This window comes from Phacochoerus africanus, chromosome 1 (genome assembly GCF_016906955.1).
Source record: "Phacochoerus africanus isolate WHEZ1 chromosome 1, ROS_Pafr_v1, whole genome shotgun sequence".
In the NCBI taxonomy this organism is placed as follows: domain Eukaryota; kingdom Metazoa; phylum Chordata; class Mammalia; order Artiodactyla; family Suidae; genus Phacochoerus; species Phacochoerus africanus.
The window spans coordinates 128,021,891-128,045,754 of NC_062544.1; the positions used below are offsets into that span (position 1 = coordinate 128,021,891).

General features: G+C 39.0%; 1 protein-coding gene across 4 annotated transcripts in view; it reads left to right on the plus strand.

The window, feature by feature from the left end:
- SLC25A26 (solute carrier family 25 member 26) overlaps window positions 1-23,864 on the plus strand; it is a 165,233-nt gene that overhangs the window by 17,199 nt on the left and 124,170 nt on the right. For 3 of the 4 annotated variants that reach the window (XM_047778866.1, XM_047778859.1, XM_047778877.1), the window contains one exon: window positions 3,245-3,354. The exons of the other annotated variant lie outside the window; for it this stretch is intronic. In XM_047778866.1, coding sequence (XP_047634822.1) covers window positions 3,245-3,354 — 110 coding nt within the window. The remainder of the gene's footprint in view (window positions 1-3,244; window positions 3,355-23,864) is intronic. 4 annotated transcript variants of the gene reach the window in all.

Below are 23,864 nucleotides of genomic sequence, written 5' to 3' on the forward strand. Positions count from 1 at the left end.
GCTTTGCCTGGATGTCAGGAGTTACATAGTAGCTTCCCAGGTGATTCAGATATGAGGCTGAGAGTAAAAACTACTGTCTTGGAGATTCTTGTGGAGCAGATGAACCTAAGAAGCATTAAATTTTTGTCTTGACTAAATTCCTCTTAAATGATGCAACCCATTCCCACTAACCTCCTCTTTCCAATGTCTTGTTTTTGTTTTGAAGTCGTGTGATTTATGGCCCTCTTATTCTATAATCAATTTAATCTGTTTTACTTAAGCCATCTGCTGGTATACTGTTTTCAGACACTTATGTTAATAATTGTTTACTGATGCTTTGACTGGCTCTCAAAAGCAGACTAAGCAAACAGAAAACCATCGCTATCAAACACACACATAATTTTCACAAAGCGCTGCTCCAGACGATTCTTAAATCTTAGGGTTCGATTTCTTTTTTCTCAGTATATTTCATTAGAAATTCTTTCTGTTCACTTGATATTAAAATGTCCATGTTCACCTCTGAGCAGAGCATTCACATAAAGATCTGTAGTGCAGATCGTTTTTGTCCTTTAGTTTCTCCCTCCTTCCCTCACACCAAGCTATCCTTAGAACAGCCAACTGTTTTGAGGTTATTCTTGCCTTTTTGTGTGTCTTCATTTTTCAGTAATTGATTAGAGCAAGTTGCTGTTGACCACCCCCTCCATGCCAAGTTTAGTTTTATATGAAGGAGATGGGTCTTGGTTCCTGACTTTGTCCACATTGCAATCACCTGGTCACCTGAAGAGTTTTTTTTTTTTTTTTTTTTAAAGAATTTTGCTTTAAAAATTTTTTTTTAATTTTAAAAATTCCTGCTGCCTGTGTCCCACTCTCACAGATTGGGATGTATTGATCTGAGGTGTAGCTTGAGTTTTGGAGGGTTAAAAAAAAAAAAAGTCTCCAGGTGATTTTAATATGCAGACAAGTTTGGGATCCTCTGACCCCAAGGGAACCTTGGGAACCACCAAGGAATATGTTACTAAGTCCCTGTCTCTTAGCCGTTAGTTCTTAGGATATCTTCTTCATCCTTGTAAGTATTTTCTCCCTCTTACGTGTCACACATAGGAATTGTTTTTATTTTTGTTTTCTTTTTAGGGCTGGACCTGCAGCATATGGAAGTTCCTGGGCTAGCAGTCAAATCAGAGCTGTAGCTGAGGCCTCTACCACAGCCACAGCAACACCACATCTGAGCTGCATCTGTGATCAACTCCGCAGCTCCTAGCGATGCCAAATCTTTAACCCACTGAGCGAGGCCAGGGATCAACCCATATCCTCATGGATACTAGCTGGGTTCTTAACTTTCTGAGCCACAGTGGAAACTCCACACATAGGAATTGTTGATAAGCTGAAGTGTTAGTGGGTACCTGGTGCTACCTTAAGCTCACAGGGTTGGTATAGAGTGTCAGTAGGAGTTTATGTACAGAATGGGGTTTGAATTTTGTGTGTGTATGACTAAGTAGTAGTCTTGCCCTGCTTTTCTTTTTCGCCATCCACAGCACCTTTCAGTGGGGGCGCTGGGTTAACAGTCAAAGTGCCAGAGTTTCAGAAATGGCCTTTTTTTTTTTTTTTTCCTGCAAGTTTTTAGTGAATGGAAACTTCCTGTGTGACACTTTTTTTTTCTTCTTGTTTTGCTTTTGGTTAAGGTTTGAGTCTGAGTACAAGACACCAGTGTAACATTTAGAGGCTGTAGACGTTTTGAGAACGTATTCTACAGGGGGCTTGGGAGGGACTGAAGGTTGAAAGAAGAGATGAAAAGACCTGTATTGAAGGCCTCGCTCCATATTTAGAAGGAAATTAGAAAAAATATAGTTTTTTGTTTTGTTCTCAGTCTTGGGGAGTGCCGGTGGGAGGATGGGGTGTGTAGCAGGTGGAACTTAGAGGTGAATGCAATTGTAGATATTCTAGCTGTGCATTTAATGAGTGGGCCAGCGTAGGAAGAACCTCCTTAAGAATCACAAGTGGGAACAGGGACCTTTGTTAACTATGTAAAACTGCTTGCATGATCATTTCTCATCCAGGGACAGTGTGCCTCCTCATTGGGCCTGCAGTTTATTTCTTAGCAGCTGAGGGGTGTTTACAGGCTTGTTGACCCTAACTGTGGAGAACTGATTTTTACTATCAAGCTCTTCTTTTCCTGAGTGTTTCTTTCTTTCTTTCTTTTCTTTTTTTTTGGTCTTTTTAGAGCCACATCCACGGCATATGGAGGTTCCCAGGCTAGAGGTGGAATTGAAGCTGTAGCAGCTGACCTATACCACAGCCGCAGCAACGCCAGATCTTTAACCCACTGAGTGAGGCCAGGGATTGAACGTGCGTCCTCATGGATACTAGGCTGATTCATTTCCACCAAGCCACAACAGCAACTCCTTTTCCTGAGTGTTTCAGTCTCTACCTTGACACGTTCAAATGTCCTTCAAAAGATGACTTTGCTATTTATTTATCTTTCATGCCTCATCTTTTATGTGAATGATAAACATCATATGATTAACTGTACATGACAAGTTGTAAAGCCTTGTGCAGTTAAGATTAGCTCATGGTGATGGGGGTAGCTTTTTGGAGATTTTGATTTCCAGTTTTAATTAAATGGTTGATTGTTTCTTTGATGTAAAGGTGAGTAGTAAAAAGTAGCCATGGTTATTTTGAGTAACTAGCAATAAAATGTGGAATAGACGTTTTATTTATTTAAGGTATATGTTTGCAATTTTAATCTTTTTATAAATCAGGGTAGCTGATTGTTTTATGACCATATTAAAGATAGTTTGGATCACAGAAATTGATGTATGTATATATATTTTTGCTACACACATGACATATGGAAGTTCCTGGTCCAGGAATTGAACCTGTGCTGCAGTTGGGACCTGCATTGCAACTGTGCCCACACTGGATCCTTAACCTGTTGTACCACAGGGGAAGTTCCATATCCTTTTCTAAAAAGCTTACTAAAATGGTACTGACATGCCAGTACAGACTGGTAAATAACAGGTTAGCTGTTAGGCTTCCACAGGGCAGGAATCCTGTCTTCTGCATTTTTGTAAGTCCAAGGTCAGGTATGTAGCATGAGCTTAGTCAAATCTGCAAGAGTAAAGGGGTGGGGAGGAAGAGTACATATTTAACTATTTATCAGTTATCTCATAATTTAATAATTAGAATTGTAATTTTTTTGAGAAACATTTTGTAACAGTTTGCATACATGTTTAAAGTTTGTGAAAGACTGGCTTGTGTTAAATTTCAGCTGCTGCCTTTTTCATCACCTATGAATATGTAAAATGGTTTCTGCACTCTGATTCATCTTCATATTTGATGCCTGTGAAGCATATGTTGGCTGCCTCTGCTGGAGAAGTGGTAGGTAATGTTATGTATATAAAATACTTCAGAAATGCAAAGCATGTGTATCTCTTCAGTACAGATATTACTTTATTTTTAAATTGTGAAAAGTCATAAATTATGAATGTCGTAAATCCCAGTAAATGTAATGGGTTAAACATATTAGTTGAAAGATTGTCTAAATAGGATGAAAGAAAAATCCAGCTATATATTATTTACAAGCAACATTCCTCAAACATAATTATACAGAAAGAACAACATTAAAGAAATGGTTGAAAATAGCTGTGCAAATCGTGGCGGCATAATTGAGCTGGAACTCTATTTCCTAAAACTCCCTTTCCAGGAGGGTTCCAGGCTAGTCTGGCTATAAGAGAAGTTTGCTCAAGATTTGCAAGGCGAAAATGAAGCAGCAGTTGTGTTTATAATCAGAAGGTTAGTGTGGGGTCAGGCACTGTTGCAGTTCATACCCCTCATCACTGATCTCTTGGCTTTAGGCAGCTGCCAGGCCTCCAGCTCTCCCAGCTCCCACTAGATCTTCTCTTTCAGCCTCTCTAAATTTTGTGTCAGATGTGTGGGTGTTTATACTGTAGGTCCCCCACACCATCAGAATGGTTAGGGAGAATGTGAGTTCCAGTTGGTCCTTGCTCTTCCCCATTTCACATTCACTGTTTCTTCCTAATGGCCTGCCATCTAAATTTCCATCCCAACACTAGATGCAAAAGCAACAGGTCTACATAAATTGCTTAACCGGCTCTGACAATTACCACTCATGTCCCTTCACTAGCTCCTTATTCTTATCATTCCTCATGGTTCTGCTTCTCTGATTGACCTTGATTTCAGAAATGCTAGCTGAAATATTTAAAGCAAATAAGAGACAATAGTATAATGATGCAAGGAACAGTTCTCCTGGGAGATGCAATAAACCTGAACTAAATAGCATAGTCTCAGAATATAAAGCAAAAAATTGCCACATTTAACGAGAAATGAATATTATCTTTATTGGAGATACTTACACCTATATGTAAAAGTATTAAGACTAGGCAAGTGTAACATGTTAAGACCATAGAAAATTTGAACAGCATGATGGCAGGAATGATCTAATGGATGTGTATAGAGTTCTGCACCTGTTACAGATTATTCCTTTTTTTCAAGCGTACTTGGAACATGAATAAAAGTTTATGACCCAGTATACTTTCCAAAGCAAATTTCAGCAAATGATGCGGAGAACATGTCATATAGATCACTTGTTGTCTGGTTATAATGAAGTGAAATTGGAAAGCAGTGACAAAAACATAGGCAGTCCATCCCTCCCATGGTTTTAAAAAAACATTTAATTTTTTTTTTGTAAGTAATTCATGAGCCAAAAAAATCATGATGTAGGTGATAAAATATTTGTAATTAAAAAATACAGGGCTATATACTTTTTGTAAGCTAACATAGAGAAGAGTATATAATACCAACAAAAGCTCCCCCTCTCCCCTTGCCCACTTACCTTTCTCCAGCCCTTCTTGCCCAATATTAAAGGACAATCACATGGTCTTATATGTATGTTTGTATCTGTCTGTCTATCTAATCTGTCTGTCCATCTAATCTTTGTTACCTAGGCAGCCACTAGTCTACTCTTTGTAGATTTGCTTATTCTGCATGTTTCATATAAATGGAATTCTACAATCTTGGTCTTTTGTGACTGGCTTCTTTCACTTAGCATAATATTTTCAAGATTTCATCCATGTTGTAACATGTATCAGAACTTCATTCCTTTTTTTTTTTTTTTTGTCTTTTCATCTTTTCTAGGGCCACATTTGCGGCATATGGAGGCTCCCAGGGTAGGGGTCTAATTGGAGCTGTAGCTGCCGGCCTATGCCAGAGCCATAGCAACGCAGGATCCAAGCTGCATCTGTGACCTACACCACAGCTCACAGCAACACCGGATCCTTAACCCACTGAGTGAGGCCAGGGATCGAACCTGCAACCTCATGGTTCCTAGTCAGATTCGTTAACCACTGCTCCACAACGGGAACTACAGAACTTCATTCCTTTTTATTGGCAAATAATAATCCACGTGGTATGGCTTTACCACATTTTGTTTGTTCACACATAAGTTGCCTATGTTTTCAGTTTTCTTGGGTATATACCTAGGAGTGGAAATGTTGGTCATATGACTTTACCCTTTGAGGAACTGGCCAGGCTGCTTTCCATAGTGGTTGCATCATTTTACATTCCCTCCATCAGTGGTAAGGGTTCATGTGGAAGTTCCTGGGCCAGGGATTGAACCCAAGCCACAGCAGCAACCAAAGCAACTGCAACACCAGATCCTTAACCTGCTGCACCAAAAGAGAACTCCATAGGTTCCAATTTCTACTGCGCATCTTTGCCAACCTCCTAGTATTACTTGTCTTTTTAATTACAGCCAACAGATATTCATGGGCATCTCACTGTGATTTTGACTTGCCTTTCCCTGAGAACTAGTGATTTTGAGCCTCTTTTCATGTGCTTATTGGTTATTTGCATTTCTTTTTTGGAGAAATATCTATGACATCTCCTTTGCTCATTCTTTAAGTTGTATATAAGTTCTTTAAATGTTCTAGATCTTCAAAATTTCTGTTCAGTTCTATGTGTTTTTTCACTTTCTTAATGTTGTCCTTTGAAGCATGTTTTCAATTTTGATGATGTCCAGTTTATCTGTTTTATCTTACATTGCTTGTGCTTTGATATCATAGCTAAGAAACCATTACCTAACCTGGGATCATGAAGATATTTATACCTATGTTTCCTTCCAAGAGTTTTATAATTTTAACTCTTCTGTTTAGGTCTTTGACCTGTTTTGAGTTAATTTTTGTACCTGGTCTAACTCGATTCTTTTGCATGTGTTTATCCAGTTGACCTAGCACCATTCGTTAAAGACTCTTCTTTAACCATTGAATGGCCTTGGCACCCTTGTCAGACACTAATTGACCATAAGCTTAGGGCTTATTTGTGGACTCTGTATCCTGTTCTGTTGTTCTATATGTCTCTCCTTAGGCTAGTACCACACAACCTTGATTACTGCAGCTTTGTAGTAGGTTTTGAAATCAGAAGTGAGTCCTCCAACTTTGTGCTTCTCTATCAGGATTGTTTCTGCATCTTCTGGATCTTTTGCATTTCTATGTGAATTTTAGAATCTGCTTGTCAATTTCTGCAAAAAAGGCAACTGAGATTTTGGTAGGGATTGCACTGAATCTGCAGATTAATTTGGGGAGCATTATCATTGTAACAGTATTAATTTTCCAATCTATAAACATAAGCTCTGTTTAATTTTCTTTAGTTTCTTTTAACAATGTTTTGTAGTTTCCTAGTATACATTTTATATTTCTGTTAGATTTATTCCTAAGTAATGTATTCTTTTTGATGCTATTGTACATTGAACTTTTTTCTTAATTTTATTTTCAGTTAGTTTATTGCCAGTGTATAGAAACAAATCGATGTTTGTATACTGATCTTGTATCCTTTGGCATTGCTGAACTCAATTACATGTAAAGTTTAGTGGATTCTTTAAGATTTTCTACAAATAAGATCATATCATCTGCACATAGAGATAGTTTTACTTATTTCTATACAATCTGTATGTCTTTTATTTCATTTTCTTGCTTAATTGACATGGTTAGAAGCTCCAGTATAGTGTTGAATAGGAGTGTTGAGAATGGCCATCCTTATCTTGTTCCTGATTTTAGGAAGAAAGTATTTAGTGTTTCAGTTAAGTATGATGTTTCTATTCCTATTCTGATAAGTGAATTTTTTTTTCTATTATGAATGGTTACATTTTGTCATTGATTTTTATTTGTCTGTTGAGATAATCATGTGATTTTTATTCTTTATTTTACTGATTCTGTGTTTTGTATTAATTGATTTTCAAATGCTAAATCACTCCTTGATTTGCAAGCCAGATGTTAAATCTTGCTTGATCATGGTATATAATACTGTTTATATGATGCTAGGGTTATTTACTAGTATTTTGTTGAGGACTTGACTTCTTTATTTTTAAGAGATGCCTATCTATAGTTATCTTTCCTTTATCTTTACTGGTGTTGGTATTAAGGTAAAACTGGCCTCATAGAATGAGTTGGGAAGTGTTAAGGTAATTTCTTTATAAGTTACTGTAAAGGAAAAAGTCATATTTATTATATTAGTTTGGTTGATGAAAACATACCAGATACTAGTAACTGAACAATTCAGGAGAAAAGGAATTATGGAGAAAATAATCTCAGTTCTAAAAAAAAGCAGGGGTCTCCCTATTCATGTGATACTTTGAATTGTTGAGGTTATGATGTTTGGTATGGGGAAAAAAGATATCTGGTCCTCTTTGATATTTTTGCATTTATTTATTTACATCTGGGAGTATATATGGTTTTATATTTTCCAGTACTATACAGTGAATTTCTTGATTTAAGAAATCTTTTGGATGGTTCCTTGAAGAGAATGTTGAAAGAAATTAGCCTGAGAGACATTAAATTCACTGTTTTCTGTAAAACTTTTTTGATATTGGTTTAAAAATGGTTTTTCAGAACCCAAGCTAATTCTGGATTTTATAAAATTGCTTTAATAATTTACTGAACTTGAAAGTGTGATGGGACTAAAAATATATTAATTCTTGAATAGCAAAGAGCATAAAGTAGTAGTTCCTTTTACGAGCTAGAGGCCCCTTAAGCATCTAATGATACCCATGGTTGTCTCCTCAATAAAGTGAGCATATGTACAGTTTGCATACGATTTCTAGAGATTTACATTCCCTCCATTCTTACCCAAAATAAGGACTCTGGTGCTTGAATTCTACCTGCAGATCACTTTAGTCTGTGATTTAAGATCAATTTCTGTTTAATTAAAAAAAATCTTTTAACCTGTTACTCTTGGTTTAGATTGTGTTTTTGTGATTATGTTCTGATATAGAACCTCCATTGCAAGGTAATTATTTTCGAGTTTATATACTGAAGAATAACAAATGGTGTGTGAGAGTTTCACTGTCTCAGGTTGTAAAGCTTCTATCCTTATGATTGCTCTTGCTTGTTGTAGAATTGCCAGTTGCTTTGATTAAGTTTAAATATATTCTCATAAATTCAACACTTGGTTTACATTATTTGGTATGTTACTGAGAGTAAGCAGCAAAAAGAACTTGGCCACTTTTTTTCATTTCACACAGGGCCATCCTGCCTGAAAGTTCTTGCCATGTTGGAGAATAGACTTTCTTCAATTTATAAAATTTCTGTCTCAGACGGACCAAGAATGTAACAAGTGATATAATTAAGTAGGGCAAAGGGTAGTTGTTACATCACTTATATTAATTATACAGCTTTACATTTGTAGAAAATACTGTGTATTCTAACATGTCAGTATGTATAACAGATATTTTTTAAAAATTGGGGATTTTTAAACATAATATTCTGTGTGTGAACTGTTGGGCATAGGAGATGGGGTGGGTGGACTTAAGAGTTAGGACCTAAGGATAGGAAGTAGGTATCCATAAGACTGGAAATAAATAAATAATTCTAGGACACTCCCCCCCCTTTTCTGCCTTTTTTTAGGGATGTACCTGTATCATATCAAAGTTGCCAGGCTAGGGGTCAAATCAAAGCTGCAGCTATAGGCTTACGCCACAGCAACAGCAACACTGGTCCGAGCCTCATCTGCAACCTGCACCACAGCTTATGGCAACTCGGGATCCTTAACCCACTGAGTGAGGCCAGGGATTGAACCTGCATCCTTGTGGACACTAGTTGGGCTCATTACCACTGAGTCATAATGGGAACTTCCTAGGACACTCTTATCTTTATTGTGTCTCTTAAGGTTTCACTGGCCCTTAGGAGCTAAGGCCTAATGTCAGGTGCCTTTTATGTAGTTTCTTTGATACTTGGAGAACCTCAAGAGTAGAATTGATCAGCATTAGGTACATAGATCGAGGACTTGACTGGTGCAGCATCTCTTGATGTTGACTTTGATTTTAAATTCAGTTACTGTTTAGTATGCTAAAGTTTGCCACATTTATGAAGTTGTGAAAATGTTGGTTCTGGTGCTCCAGTAATCTTTGAACTTTCTTCAGTAAAATTATCAGTGGGAGTTCCTGTTGTGGCTCAGCATGTTAAGAATCTGACTAGTATCCATGAGGATGTGGGTTCAATCCCTGGCCTCCCTCCGTGGGTTAAGGATCTGGCATTGCCATGAACTGTGGTGTAGGTTGAAGACGTGGCTTGGATGCAGCTCAGATCCAAGTTGCCATGGCTGTGATGTGGGCTGGCAGCTATAGCTCTGATTTGACCCCTAGCCTGGGAACTTCCATATGCCAAGGGCACAGTGGTAAAACAAAACAAAAAACTTCAGTAACATGCTTCAGTTTTGTAGAGTGTAAACTTGTGGTTTCAGATTCATCCAAGTGTGGCTACTGTAAGTAAGGGAAAGAAACTGGTGCATTTAGGAGAAACAAATAGATAAAGGAATAGAAAGCAAAAAAAACGTGTATAGCTGTCAGTGGTCAAAAAAGTATAATGAGACCTAGAGAAAATCAGGTACAGTTTAGCGCAGTCATTGTTGTGGAACACATTTGGCTTGATATAAGATAGTTATGATGCAAATGGATTCCTTAGAAACCGTAATATATTTTGTTGGTATGTGTCCACAGTTATCTTGTTGTAGTGATAAGTGTGTGAAACTTAGAAACAAAAGAACACTGTCGTGATAACCATTCCCTGTAGCAGCAGCTTGATTAAAAGTTAATGACAAATCAATAAAACTATAATTACAACCTTCTACCGTATGTTTGTAATTTGGAATACAGTAAAATCGATCAAATAAGATTTAATATGTAACAACAGTAGGAAGAGTCCCGTTTGTGCCATTTTTATTAGGAAGTTTGCTGTACCAAATCTCTAAATCCCTACCTCAATTATTTTACAGCTCAGTTTTCATCAGGCACAGAACAAGCCCTGTGAAAAGTGGAATCTGTAATTAGATCAGAAGGGTTGGGGCAGGTTTACTTTAATATAACAGATGCTGTAACGTAGCAGAAGTTTTTTTTTTTTTTTTTTTTTAAGGCTTTAGGATTTGACTTTCCCTACTTATGGCCTTAGTTAGCATGGTTTTCAGAGATAAAAGAACAATGAAATTTCTTTACCATTAAAAATGGCCCCTGTGAATTTAATGTGCTCACGGGTGACGAGGTTGCATGTCCTCACATAAATAAATGGTGGCAGATTTTACTTTTCAGCCCCATTCTAACTTGGGATTGAGAAAGCTAGGAATGAAAGGATACCATGTTTTGTAAATGCTTTTCTGACAGCCTCTAACAGTACTTCCCTACACATCAGTGTGGCCCAAGCAATTGCCTGGGCAGCAGGTTATAAACGAAGATTTTTTAGAAGTGGCTCTTGGGGGCCTTGCATTTTAAACAAGATTCTTGGATAGTTCTGGTATTTAGTGATACTTAAGCACCACTGAAAGATTATCAAAAATGTTAATTTATATCCCAGAAGTAAATATTTTTACTGAGTTGACTTGGCAGTTGGGTGCCGAAGAGTATTTTCATAGGTGTGGAACACCATAATAGAAAATGTAATTATTCCTTTTGGCTTTCTCAGAATGACATACTTTTAGGCCTACTAAAAAACCCTCATTAATGAATTGGTTAGTTTAGAGGGTGGCGGTGTACTCAGACAAGTAAATTTGGATTTTGAAGTTAGGGTGAGCCTAGTGTATTCAGCTCTGGCCGTTTTCTTCAAGGTGAGTGCCGTTGAAGAGCCTCGAAAGTGAAAGCGGCTTAGGCTGTGATTCAACTACTCTAGCACCTAACATGGTCTGTGGAGCTACTTTGTACTGTGGACATTCAGGACCTTGTTGAGTATCAGAATATGGGGTGAGCACATCATTTTTATGCGGCTTTCCCACTGATTTGGCTGCTTGAAGAATTACATGTGTTTGTTGTCAGGGGTGTTATCAGCTACACAGTGTGACACGTTTTTTTATCATTGTGTTTTCCCTAATGGGGATTAAGCTATTTTCTACTACATTCCTAGTATCATGTTCTAAAGTGTGTGTATAGTGTTTTTCATGACCTTTACCGGACTTTTCTGGGAAGAACCACTGAGCAAGACAATAAAAAAAAAGGTGACAACTTTTGAAACATGTTTTTGCTTTTGAAGTGATCATGGTGGATTTTGAAATATCCATACATTAATAGAAATGAGCTCTCTACAGTTGTGGTCATAGTCCATCAGTCTCTGGTGCAGTTGTACAGTCGAGTCATGGGAGATAAGCCAAGTGAAAAATAAGATGGGTGTCACCCAAGTGCAGGATTGCTGTCAGGTCTGAAGGAAGCTGGCAGCCATGCCACAGATGAAAATGCTTGTGTACCTCACGATGTCTGCAGGCAGGAATGTACAGATAGTGCTAGGAGATCTGTACTTTAATTAGGAGCTGAAACCGAGCAGTCAGATACCCCACCACACTCACCCAGGCACTTAGCCTTGTGATACCTCCAAGCACATTCCTCTGCCAATGGGGGCCTCTTGCCCTATTCTCCTGTCTGTTCGATTTCCATTGTGCCTGGAACCTTTTTTCACTTTAGGACATCACGTACATAAGATGGATGGACTTGGTGACTCATTCTTAGGAATGCAGAACTGTAATAATCACACAGAAGTTAATCTCCAGGGAGTTCCATTATGGCTCAGTGGGTTATGAACCTGACTTGTATCCATGAGGATGAAGGTTTGATCCCTGGCTTCCCTCAGTGGGTTAAGAATCCAGTGTTGCCATGAGTTGTGGTGTAGGTTGCAGATGTGGCTCAGATCTGGCATTGCTGTGGCTGCGGCGTTGGCCAGCAGCTGTAGCTCTGTTTCAACTCCAGCCTGGGAACTTCCATTTGCTGCATGTGTGGCCCTGAAAAAAGAAAGTTAATCTCCAGAATATAAAAAATAACCTCCTTTTCCATTGTTGCCATTAAACACTTTCCTTTTTACGTCCTTTCTTTATTTGGACCTCTTTGACTTCTATTATTTTTTAAATTGAAAGATAGTCAGTTTGGTATGTGTTCATTTCTGGAGTATAGCAAAGTGATTCAGTTATACTATATATACATACTCTTTTTCATACTCTTTTCTATTATGGTTGACTACGGGATATTGAGTATAGTTCCTTGTGCTATACAGTAGGGCTTTGCTGTTTACCTATTTTATATATAGTAGCGTATACCTACTAATCCCAGGGATTCCTTTTGTATCAGCTGCTTTTATTCAGAAGCTCTTCGTTTCCTCTACCACTTTTGTTGTCCTCACCCGGCAGTATGGGTTTAGATCTTAATGTGTTCTCAGCACTGAAGAGAAAATGACAAAATACTGCCTTTAGAGGCTTGCAGTCTAGAGGTGTAGATGGACGTGTAAGTGTGTAAGGGTTACAGTTATTTTAGGACAGTAATAAGCACAAGGTGCATTGAGAGCCTGAAGGGGAGTGGGTTGGAGTAGGTAGATGGTAGATGGGTGTTGACTCAGGAAAGGCCTTGTGGAATAGCTAGTCCTCAAGCTGCATTTCAGAGTGCGATTGTTAAGTGAACCTGCAAGGAAGGTACTGAAGTTATGCAGAGCCCTTGTTAGACGTTTTCAAGTTCTACATGGAATAGACATAGCCAGGTCGTTGTCGAGGCCCTGCCTGCCATGGCGAGGAGGTTTTGGCTGTTATTCTCTGAAGGGCTGAGCAGAAGAACAGCCCTGGCTGGTATTTTAAGAACAACCTCTGCCAGCTGTGTGGAGGTGGATGTGATGTGTGAATGGAGGTGAGGAGAGTGTTCTAGAAATTGCTGGAGAGAGAGAGCCTCCCTTGAGGCAAGGCTGGGGCTTGCAGAGGGAGAAGGTGAATTCAAGTTCATGAGAAGTGGCCAGAAGGTGGGGGTTCTTTTCAAAGCTCTTCCAGCAGCCTTCCTTCCTCCAGGGTCTGTTTCATGGTGGCTGTCTTTTTACTCTTCGTGTCTGTGCGTGTTGTGCACATGCTTGAGCTCTCCATCAGCTCCTGAGCTCGGCTTGCTAAGCACACCCCAGCCCTCCAGCTGGCCCAGCCCTCTGGGCCGAGCTGACAGAAAGGAGAGGAAGGAGAGAGAGGGCAGGGCCTGGCATGACCCTTGTGTGGGCATGATCCTGCTGGTAGTTATTTGTTTCGAGTCCTGGTATGGATGTGCTAAGATTTTCCAGGCAGGTTCTTGTTAAGGAAAAGCTCACCCCCACCCCCACCCCCCCGACCCCACCCCCTTTCCTGCTGGCTTGATTTCTCCAGCACTTTTCAGACTGTCCTCTGTTGTCTGGACTTTTCTTCTCCCTACTGTGGTAGCTGCATTTGTTCAGGTGATTATGACTCGTGACCTTACAACTGGCCAGGGTCGGTCAGTGATGATCTTGTGTGGTTAGTAGACAGGAGGGAAGGGGAGCTCTCTGTTGGCTTTTTTATTTAAGAGCAGTGTCAGTTTATGGAACACAGATTAAGTTCAGCTTTACAGAAACAATGAATTTGACTTTCATATAAGAAAATGGATGAAGTTGAAGAAACCTTTTTAAGCCAGAAGAGTGTTCCTTGGCCAATACTACCACTCCATTGTCAGTGGAAAACCAAAGACTTCTTTCCAAGAGCCAAGCTATTAAAGTTAAGAGTAGCTCTGTCTTGGGGTTCTGCACTTTGGCAGGGACAAACCTTTATTATTATTATTTTTTACCACATTATCTTGTTAAGAGTAGGATTCTTGGTAGCATAATGAATTAAATGCCAATGTTACAAGCTTGCTTTGGTTTGTAATTTTGTACTTTGAGATATCTGAGTGCTTTTTATGTATCCAGCATTGCAATTGCTGCTCAGAGACTTAGAATAAGAAATTTTGACCCCTGTCCTTGAGGAATGTGTGAAGAAGTTGGATCCATTTATTAAATAAGTAGAGAATATTTGAGGGGGTCTCGGTAAGGAGACAGCATGTGGGTCATGAGCTGTCAGGTTACACAGATCAGGGTCGGAATTGTGACTTGTCTGTGTGTTGCTGTGTGTCTGTAGGCCGTTTACTCAGGCTCACTGAGCTGCTGTTTTCCTTCTCTTGAAATACTGGGTTCATGCTACCCCAGTCACAGTTCTTGTAAAGATTAAGTGATACAGTGCTTCTAAAATGCTCAGCCTAGCATGTTACACATGAAATAGCCATTAAATGTTGTTTCTGGTCCCATGTTACACAGATTATAGTTGGTGAGCACATTTTAGAATTGTTTTGGGAAGGCTGTTGTTTCAGAAGATGAAGAAATTGAAATTCACAGAAGTTGAGTGATACATTGAAGGTTTCCCAGCTGCTGTAGATGGTAAGACACCATTGCAGAGTGAAGAGTGAGAAAAATATTAGACCTTCACTTTCTCCTTTTTATGTCATTTTTAAAAATGGCAGAACTGATGCCAAGCTGGAGATGGGAAGTATACTGCTTGGGTTATGTCAAGAACTCAGATCACTCTGGGTTTCTTAAACTAAGACAAGGTCATTGTTCTAAAATTTGCCTTTGGTTATGATGGTCTGCAAAATAACAGTCTAAAGATGTCCAAGTCCCTGTAGCCTGTGACTGAATTACCTAACATGGCAAAAGGGCTTTGCAGGGGTGAGGAAGTTAAGGATTTTAAGATGAGAAGGTTTTCTGTGTCATTCAGGTGAGCCCAGTGTTAGCACAAAAGTCCTTATAAGAGGAAGGTGGCAGAGTCAGAGAGAGAGATGTTAGGATGTTATGCTGATGGTTTGAAGATGGAGAAAGGGTTCCCAGACCAAGGACTGCAGGTGACTTCTAGAAACAAAGATGTAGATGCTCCTGGAGTTCCTGTTGTGGCGCAGTGGTTAATGAATCCGACTAGGAACCATGAGGTTTCGGGTTCGATCCCTGGCGTTGCTCAGTGGGTTAAGGATCCAGCATTGAGGTGAGCTGTGGTGTGGGTCGCAGATACGGCTCAGATCCCACGTTGCTATGGCTCTGGCGTAGGCTGGCAGCTACAGCTCCGATTGGACCCCTAGCCTGGGAACCTCCATATGCTGTGGGTGCGGCCCTAGAAAAGGCAAAAAGACAAAAACAAAACAAAACAAAAAAACAACCCCCCCCCCCGCCCCCGCAAAAAAAAAAAAAACGATGTAGATGCTCCCTTAGATTCCCCAGAAGGAATGCTGCTTGGCTGATCCCTGTATTTTAGCTCAGACCCATTTTGGACTTCTGACCTCCACAATTATGAGAATAGATTTGTGGGGTTTTTTGTTTTTTTGTCTTTTTAGGGCCGTTTCTGTGACGTATGGAGGTTCCCAGGCTAGGGTTCGAATTGGAGCTATAGCCGCTGGCCTGCCCTACACCACAGCACAGCAACGAGGGATCTGAGCCGCATCTGCGGCCTACACCACAGGTCATGGCAACACCAGATTCTTAACTCACTGAGCAAGGCCAGGAAGTGAACCTACGTTGTCATGGATGCTAGTCAGATTTGCTTCCACTGAGCCACGATGGGAACTCCCATTTGTGTTGTTTTAAGCCACTAATAATGTAGTAATTTGTTACGGCAGCAATAGGAAACTAATGTAGTTAGAATTACATTCGCCTACATTTTCAGATTTTATATTGGTTGAGATCTAGAAATGCATCCATGAGACATTTAGCATCAAATGTGCGATCCCAGCTCCATTCTTTTATGGAAAGTTACAAAAGTCAGAAAGCCATTTGGGGCTTGGGCTTATCTCTGGGGTGTATAAAATTCTGCAAACAACTTCTAGACACAGGGCCCAAGATAATTATTTTTGGTGAAAAAGACTGTTAACTTTGTGTGTAGAGTCTGTATTATCAAGTATGTTAGTTTTGTTAGGCAAGAGAAGACCTATACTTCAAAAAATAAAAAATTTTCGTTCTGTGTCTATTGGCTATTTGTATATATGGAGAGAGTCTTATAAGGAAGAAAGGTATGATGAACTTATGCCTCAGTATCAGTGGGTAAAATTTAAACCCTAAGAAAGGTACCTTAAATTTATCAGTTGCTGTTTATATTTTTATCAGCAGCTGCGATTCCATTTACAGCCAGAAGATGGCAGACTTGACAAACAGATGAACTGTTCAGTTGTAGTGGTTTTGAATTTAAATGGCGGTGTAGAAAGATATGTTAGGTATTTTTATTTTGGAAACCTTTCTAAAAAGAATTTTGGAATTACGTAAAGAATATAGAATAAAATACAAGTTAGTAATCTGCATTTTAAAAATCTTTAGAGTGCTCTGAATTCTCATTGTTTCTGTCTGCCTCTCTTTCACTAATTTGCCACCTGCAGTTTACTCCACAAAGTCTAAAACAGCTTTTATTTTGTATGTGATTAAGCTTTGATTGGCTCTATTCACCTTATTTAAGTTTCTCTTGAACTAATTATAGAATTGCTGGCTTAAACATGAAGAATTAGCTGATAATTAAACCTGGAACCTGGAAAGTTCATTAATCGAGTGTAAATATCATATACTTTTGATGAAAAATAATTCTGGCTCAGTATCCCAAGGCAAATAGAAATAAAAGCAAAATTAAACAAGTGGGACTAATCAAACCTATAAACTCTTGCACAGCAAAGGAAAACATAAAAAAGCAACCTACAGACTGGAAGAAAATAATCTGCAAATGATGTAACTGACAAGAGCTTAATTTCCAAAATGTATCAACAGCTTATATAGCTCAATAACAACAACAACAACAAAACCACAATCAGAAAATGGGCGGAAGACCTAAACAGACATTTCTCCAAAGACATGCAGATGTCCAATGGGCATATGAAAAGGTGCTCAGCATCACTAATTATTAGAGATATGCAAATCAAAACCACCTCACACCAGTCAGAATGGCCATTATCAAAAAGCCTGCAAACAATAAATGCTGGAGAGGGTGTGGAGAAAAGGGAACCCTCCTAAACTATTGGTAGGAATGCAAATTGTTGCAGCCACTGTGGAAGACAGTATGGAAGTTCCTTAAAAATCGAAAAATAGGACTACCATATGATAGAGCAATCACATTCCTGAGTATCTATCCAGAGAAAACCATAATTTGAAAAGATATATGCGCCCCAATGTTCATTGCAGCACTACTTAAAATAGCCAAGACATGGAACCAGCCTAAATGTCCAATGACAGAGGAGTGGATAAAGAAGATGTGGCACATGTATACAGTAGAATGTTACTCATCTATAAAAAGAATGAAATAGGAGTTCCCGTCGTGGCGCAGTGGTTAACGAATCCGACTAGGAACCATGAGGTTGCGGGTTCGGTCCCTGCCCTTGCTCAGTGGGTTAACGATCCGGCGTTGCGTGAGCTGTGGTGTAGGTTGCAGATGCGGCTCGGATCCCGCGTTGCTGTGGCTCTGGCGTAGGCCGGTGGCTACAGCTCCGATTAGACCCCTAGCCTGGGAACCTCCATATGCCGCAGGAGCGACCCAAGAAATAGCAACAACAACAACAACAAAAAGACAAAAGAAAAAAAAAGAATGAAATAATATCATTTGCAGCAATGTGGATGGATCTAGAGATGATCATACTAAGTGAAGTAAGTCAGAAAAAGACAAATACCATATGATATCACTTATATGTGGGATCTAAAAATGACGCAAATGAACTTATTTATAAAACAGACTCAGACATAGTAAATGAATTTATGGTTACCGCTGGGGAAGGAGTGGAGAAGGGATAAATTAGGAGGTTGAGATTATCAGACACAAATTACCATATATAAAATAGATAACAAGGTCCTACTGTATAGCCCAGAAAACTAAATTTAGTATCTTGTAATAAACTATAATGAAAAATAATCTGAAAATGTGTGTATGTGTATGTGCATCACTGAATCACATTGCTGTGCATCAGAAGCTAACACAACATTGTAAATCAGCTACAATGAAAAAATAATCTGGAGATGATAATCAAAAGTTTTAGGTTTTACACTTGCATCCTAACCCTAACCCTGACCTTCAGCAACTTTTGTCTCAGATGATTATCATTATTTTTTAATGGCTGAACCTGCAGCTTATGAAAGTTCCCAGGCCAGGGATTGACTCTGAGCCACAGCTGTGACCTGAGCAGCAGCTGTGGCAACGCCAGATCCTTTAATCCACTGTGGAGGCTTGGGGTCAAAGCTGCTGCAGTTGGATTCTTAGCCCCCTGCACCACACTGGGAACTCCTCAGATTGATTTATATGTTACATAATTGACTTCTAATATGAGGTGAGTATTTATAGGCTGTTGATTAAGTTTCTTAGGGAGAAGACTTAGGTAATTTTTTGTAAACTGTGGTAATAGTTGAGTAAAAGAGTGTCAATACAAGTTACTATTGGTGATGTCCAGCAACTTTGAAGAGCATTTCAAGAGTGAGGGGATGGAAGGGAGACTGTGAAACATTGGCAGAGGATGCAGGAGGGTGTGGCGCTTGGCTGTGGCAATGAGAGAGCCAGAGGATTTAGCACCATCTCTCTTTCCTTCTCCCTGCCTGCGTTCATTTTACCTAATTGGAGAGTAGTGTTCACTATAATTTTTTTTCCTTTCATACACTTAGTCTTAGGACTTGTAGTTTTGCATCTTGGTGTTTAATAAATACTAAAAGGAGACGTTCCACTCTCTGTTTTAAAAATTAACAAACATTCAAAAAGTTTCTCTTTATGCCAAAGAAAGAAAAATCTTAGTAGCACCTTTAATATTATAATCATTCTTAATCTAAAATTCATCAGATTTTTGGTATATTCAATCCCACTGAGGTCAGTGTCATATTTTAGTATTGATAGAAAGATGGGGACATGCATTTTCTTTATGGAAAGCCTTATTTTATTTTTTTGATACAACTTTAACATATACGACATTTTTGGGGTTTAGTGAAAACGTCACCATTCCTGTGTCCTGGATTAGTGCTGAACCCCATGTGTCCAAGGAAAAGATGCTCTGAGGAATGGATTTACCCTGAGACCCACAGATGACATTACCTTTATTTCCTTTCATAGAAACATGAGACAATATAACGTGTGTTTGTTCTTGTGCAGTGAAATACTCTGTTGTAGCTCAGTTTCAAATCTAGGAAAGATCAGAGTTAATAGAAAACCAAATGGAAGGCAGGTGAGCTGCTGAGGGAAATAGAGGCATTACTTTGTGGCCTGGCTCTTCCGCGCAGAGGAAGTCAGGAAGCCATGCTGTGTGCTTTGTACCTCTTCTCTTAGTTAGATTGCTTTTCATCTGACATCCTTTTCAAAATTTCTCTTCTGCTGCTGTATTTTTAAGAAACAAAAACTTAATGTAAGAACATGGAGGGTGATGAAGCATGAAGATCCATAAATATTTATGCCAAGCCACAAAATGGACAATTCCTATTTTCTTGACATATTGGGGTCATATTTCTCTCTTGACCTCTTGAGTTGAAAAGGACAAGGAGCTAGTGTACCCTTTTCTTTCCTTTCTCTTTCTTTATTTTCATTTCTTTAATGAGTTTTAGGTGCTGGGAGCTGACTTGTTGCAGGTTCATGTAAGTTTCAGTGGACTTTATTTTCTATCCTGCTTTATAGGAATGGTTTTAAAAGTTTATACTCTTACCAAAAGTAACATAACTTCTACCCAGTTTTAGGCCTTAGTGGTAAACTGTTTAATCTTTGTGTGTGTGTATTATTGTCACTAAATTAAAACTGAATGTAGTTTTTGTCAAGGCTAATAATAAGTAGGATTATATCTAAAGGCATATTTTAAATCAGTTCTTTAATTTTATTTTCTACCTCACTTGGAATCTTTGGTCCATAGCAAATGTTTTTGGCCTTTGAAGTTATTTTAAAGAAACTTAGGAGGTAATAATATATGTTCATTGTAGAGAATTTAGAAAATACAGGTGGGCAGAAAGGGAAAAACATCACCTGTAATTCCACTTTATTTTTTTCTAATCTTTACGTAACTACGTATAAAGATAGTCTATTCAGTTCAGAGAAAAAATATGCTTTAAAAATTCTGGAGTATTGGTAAGGTATTTCCATGGAAATGGTTAGTTTTTGGCATTTCCCCTTCTCTTTGGTGGTTTTATTTACTTTCTACATAAAATAGTACAAAAAAGTAGATATAATTTTGTCAAACCTAAAAAAAGCTTGTGAAAAATATATACTGGAGCCACTCCTATACTCCCCCCAGTTGATTTGTAAAATTAATGCATATTTTTCTTTCTGCCCTCACAGTGGTTATGTTTAATGGAAGAGAAAGTAATATATTTTCAAAACTGTATGGTATAAGTTAATTAGCAGAAACTTTGACATGAGATAGTGGTTTCTTTGGAAATAAGAATAATGTGGAGTTTGTTTATTTGGAGAATAAAGAGAATCTTTTGAAATAAAGAAGAGAAGGTATAATGGGAGAAAATTAAGAATTATAGAAATCAGAAGTTCTCTAGTGGTTCAGTAGGTTAAGGATCCAGTGTTATCACTGCAGCAGCTCAGGTTGCTGCTGTGGTGCCGATTTGAGCCCTGGTCTGGGGACTTATGCATGCTGCGGGTGCAGCCAAAAAAAAAAAAAAAGAAAGAAAAAAAGAAAGAATGATAGAAATCAAAACCTAAAAGGGTACCATAAAGATTTCTTGTCCCAGTCATGTAAGAGAAATGAGAGGCAGGGATGTGATGGGAATGTTTCAGTGTTCACTTACACAGCAGCGGCCACAGTCTGGGTCTGAAGACCTGCAGCCAGAACACCGCTCCTTCCCTCCTGGAGTTGGGCTCTGAATGAAAAGCCCAGTTTAGCTGCAGGATAGCACCCTATGCTGAGTGGCAGCACAGCCAAAGGGAGGTCGTCCTGGTGGTATATTGCTAGGGCTCCTGACTCTACCTTTTCTCACAGCCTCTGGGGTCTTCATGTGTGAGCCCATTTCTTTCCTAAATTGTCAACCTCTGCCTTACTCTTACCACTTTCCCCCATCCTATGTATACATACTTAGCATCCTGAATAAAACATGACAAATAATTGCCTTTAGCCATGACCCATCTCTCCTAACGTCTCTGCCAGCTTCCTGTAGTAGTTGTCTACACTTGCCCATCTCTGTCTCTAAATAACTTGGGAATAACCTGTAATGGGTCTCCTGGCCCAGTCCATTGCTGAAACAATTCTCGTGCACTCCACTAACCCTCTCGTGTGCACTGGTTGAGACTCATTGCTCTGCAGATCTCTGAGACTTCTGGTCTGCTTGCACATCAAGTAGCATTCTTGGTTGCTTGCAGCTGAAATTGACTGGCTAACCTATGGATTCTCTTCTGGAAAATTGACAGACACTGTTAAGTTACTTTCCTTTTCTCCTTTGATTTGGTTTGGGTGGCACTGTCCCTGACCCATTGTTCTATCTCTGTATTCTTGGCCTCCCTAACAAGCGGTGGCTGTGTCACACAGTTCTGGCCAAGTGGAAACCCTTACCCTGATGTTACTCCTCCCGTTTCCCTCTCCCCACCGGTAACCACTAGTATGTTCTCTCTGTGAGTCTTCATCTTTTTTGTTAGAGTCACTAGTTTGTTGTATTTCCTAGATTCTATGTTTTTTTTTCCATTTTTTTATTACTCAAATGAATTTATCACATCTGTAGTTGTATAACGATTATAACAAACTGATTTCACAGGATTTCCATCCCACAGCCCAGGCACATCCCCTCACCCGCCAAACTGTCTCCTCTGGAGACCATAAGTTTTTCAATGTCTCTGAGTCAGCATCTGTTCTGCAAAGACGTTCCGTCTGTCCTTTTTTCAGATTTCACGTGTCAGTGAAAGCATTTGATGTTGGTGTCTCATTGTATGACTGACTTCACTTAGCATGATAGTTTCTAGGTCCATCCATGTTGCAAAAAATGCTGGTGTTTCGTTCTTTTTAATGGCTGAGTAATATTCCATGGTGTATATGGACCACATCTTCTGGATCCACTCCTCTGTCAGTGGACATTTAGGTTGTTTCCATGTCTTGGCTATTGTAAATAGTGCTGCAAAGAACATTGGAGTACATGTGTCTTTGCGAATCGTAGTGTTCTCTGGATAGATGCCCAGGAGAGGGATTGCTGGATCAAATGGTAGTTCTATGTTTAGTTTTCTGAGGCATCTCCATACTGCTTTCCACAGTGGTTGCACCAATTTACAATCCCACCAACAGTGTACTAGTGTTCCTTTTTCTCCACCCCCTCTCCAGCACTTATTGTTTGTAGACTTTTGGATGATGGCCATTCTGGCTGGTGTAAGGGGGTACCTCAGAATGGTTTTGATTTGCATCTCTCTAATAATGAGTGATGTTGAACATCTTTTCATGTGTTTCTCGGCCATCTGTATGTCTTTGGAGAATTGTCTGTTTAGATCTTCTGCCCATTTTTTGATAGGCTTGTTTTTTTGGTATGGAGCTGCAAAAGTTGTTTATAAATTTGGGCAATTAATCCCTTGTTAGTCAATTCACTTACAAAGATTTTCTCCCATTCTGTGGGTTGTCTTTTTGTGTTGTTTAGGGTTTCCTTGCTGTGCAGAAACTTTGAAGTTTGATTAGAGCCCATTTGTTTATTTTTCTTTTTATTGTCAATACTCTGATAGGTGGATCTGAGAAGATGTTGCTGTCGTTTATGTCAGAGAGTGTTTGGCCTATGTTTTCCTCTAGGAGTTTGATAGTGTCTGGTCTTATATCTAGGTCTTTAATCCATTTGGAGTTGATTTTTGTGTATGGTGTTAGGGAGTGTTCTCATTTCATTCTTTTCCATGTGGCTGTCCAGTTTTCCCAGCACCACTTATTAACAAGCTGTCCTTTCTCCATTGTATATTCTTGCCTCCTTGTCATAGATGAGTTGGCTGTAGGTGTGTGGGTTTAATTCTGGGCTTTCTCTCCTGTTCCACTGATCTATATTTCTGTCTTTGTGCCAGTATCATGCAGTGTTGATGATTCTTGCTTTGTAGTATAGTCTGAAGTCCAGGAGCCTGATTCCTCCAGCTCCATTTTTCTTTTTCAGGAGATCTTTGGCTATTCTGGGTCTTTTGTGCTTCCAAACAAACTTTAAAATATTTTGTTCAAGTTCTGTGAAAAATATCCTTGGCCATTTGATAGGGATTGCATTGAATCTGTAGATTGCCTTGGGTAGTATAGTCATTTTGATAATATTAACTCTTCCAATCCATGAGCATGGTATGTCTTTCCATCTATTTGTGTCATCTTTGATTTCTTTCATCAGTGGCTTGTAGTTTTCAGAGTATAGGTCTTTTGTCCCTTTAGGTAGGTTTACTCCTAGGTATTTTATTCTTTTGGATGTGATGGTAAACGGGATTGCTTCCCTAATTTCCTTTTCTGCTTTTTCATTGTTAGTATATAGAAACGCTGTCAATTTCTGTGTATTAATTTTGTATCCTGCAACTTTGCCAAATTCGTGGATGAGCTCTAACAGTTTTCTGGTAGAGTCTTTAGGGTTCTCTAGGTATAGTCTCATGTCATCTGCAAATAGTGATAGTTTTACTTCTTCCTTTCCAATTTGGATTCCTTTTATCTCTTTTACTTC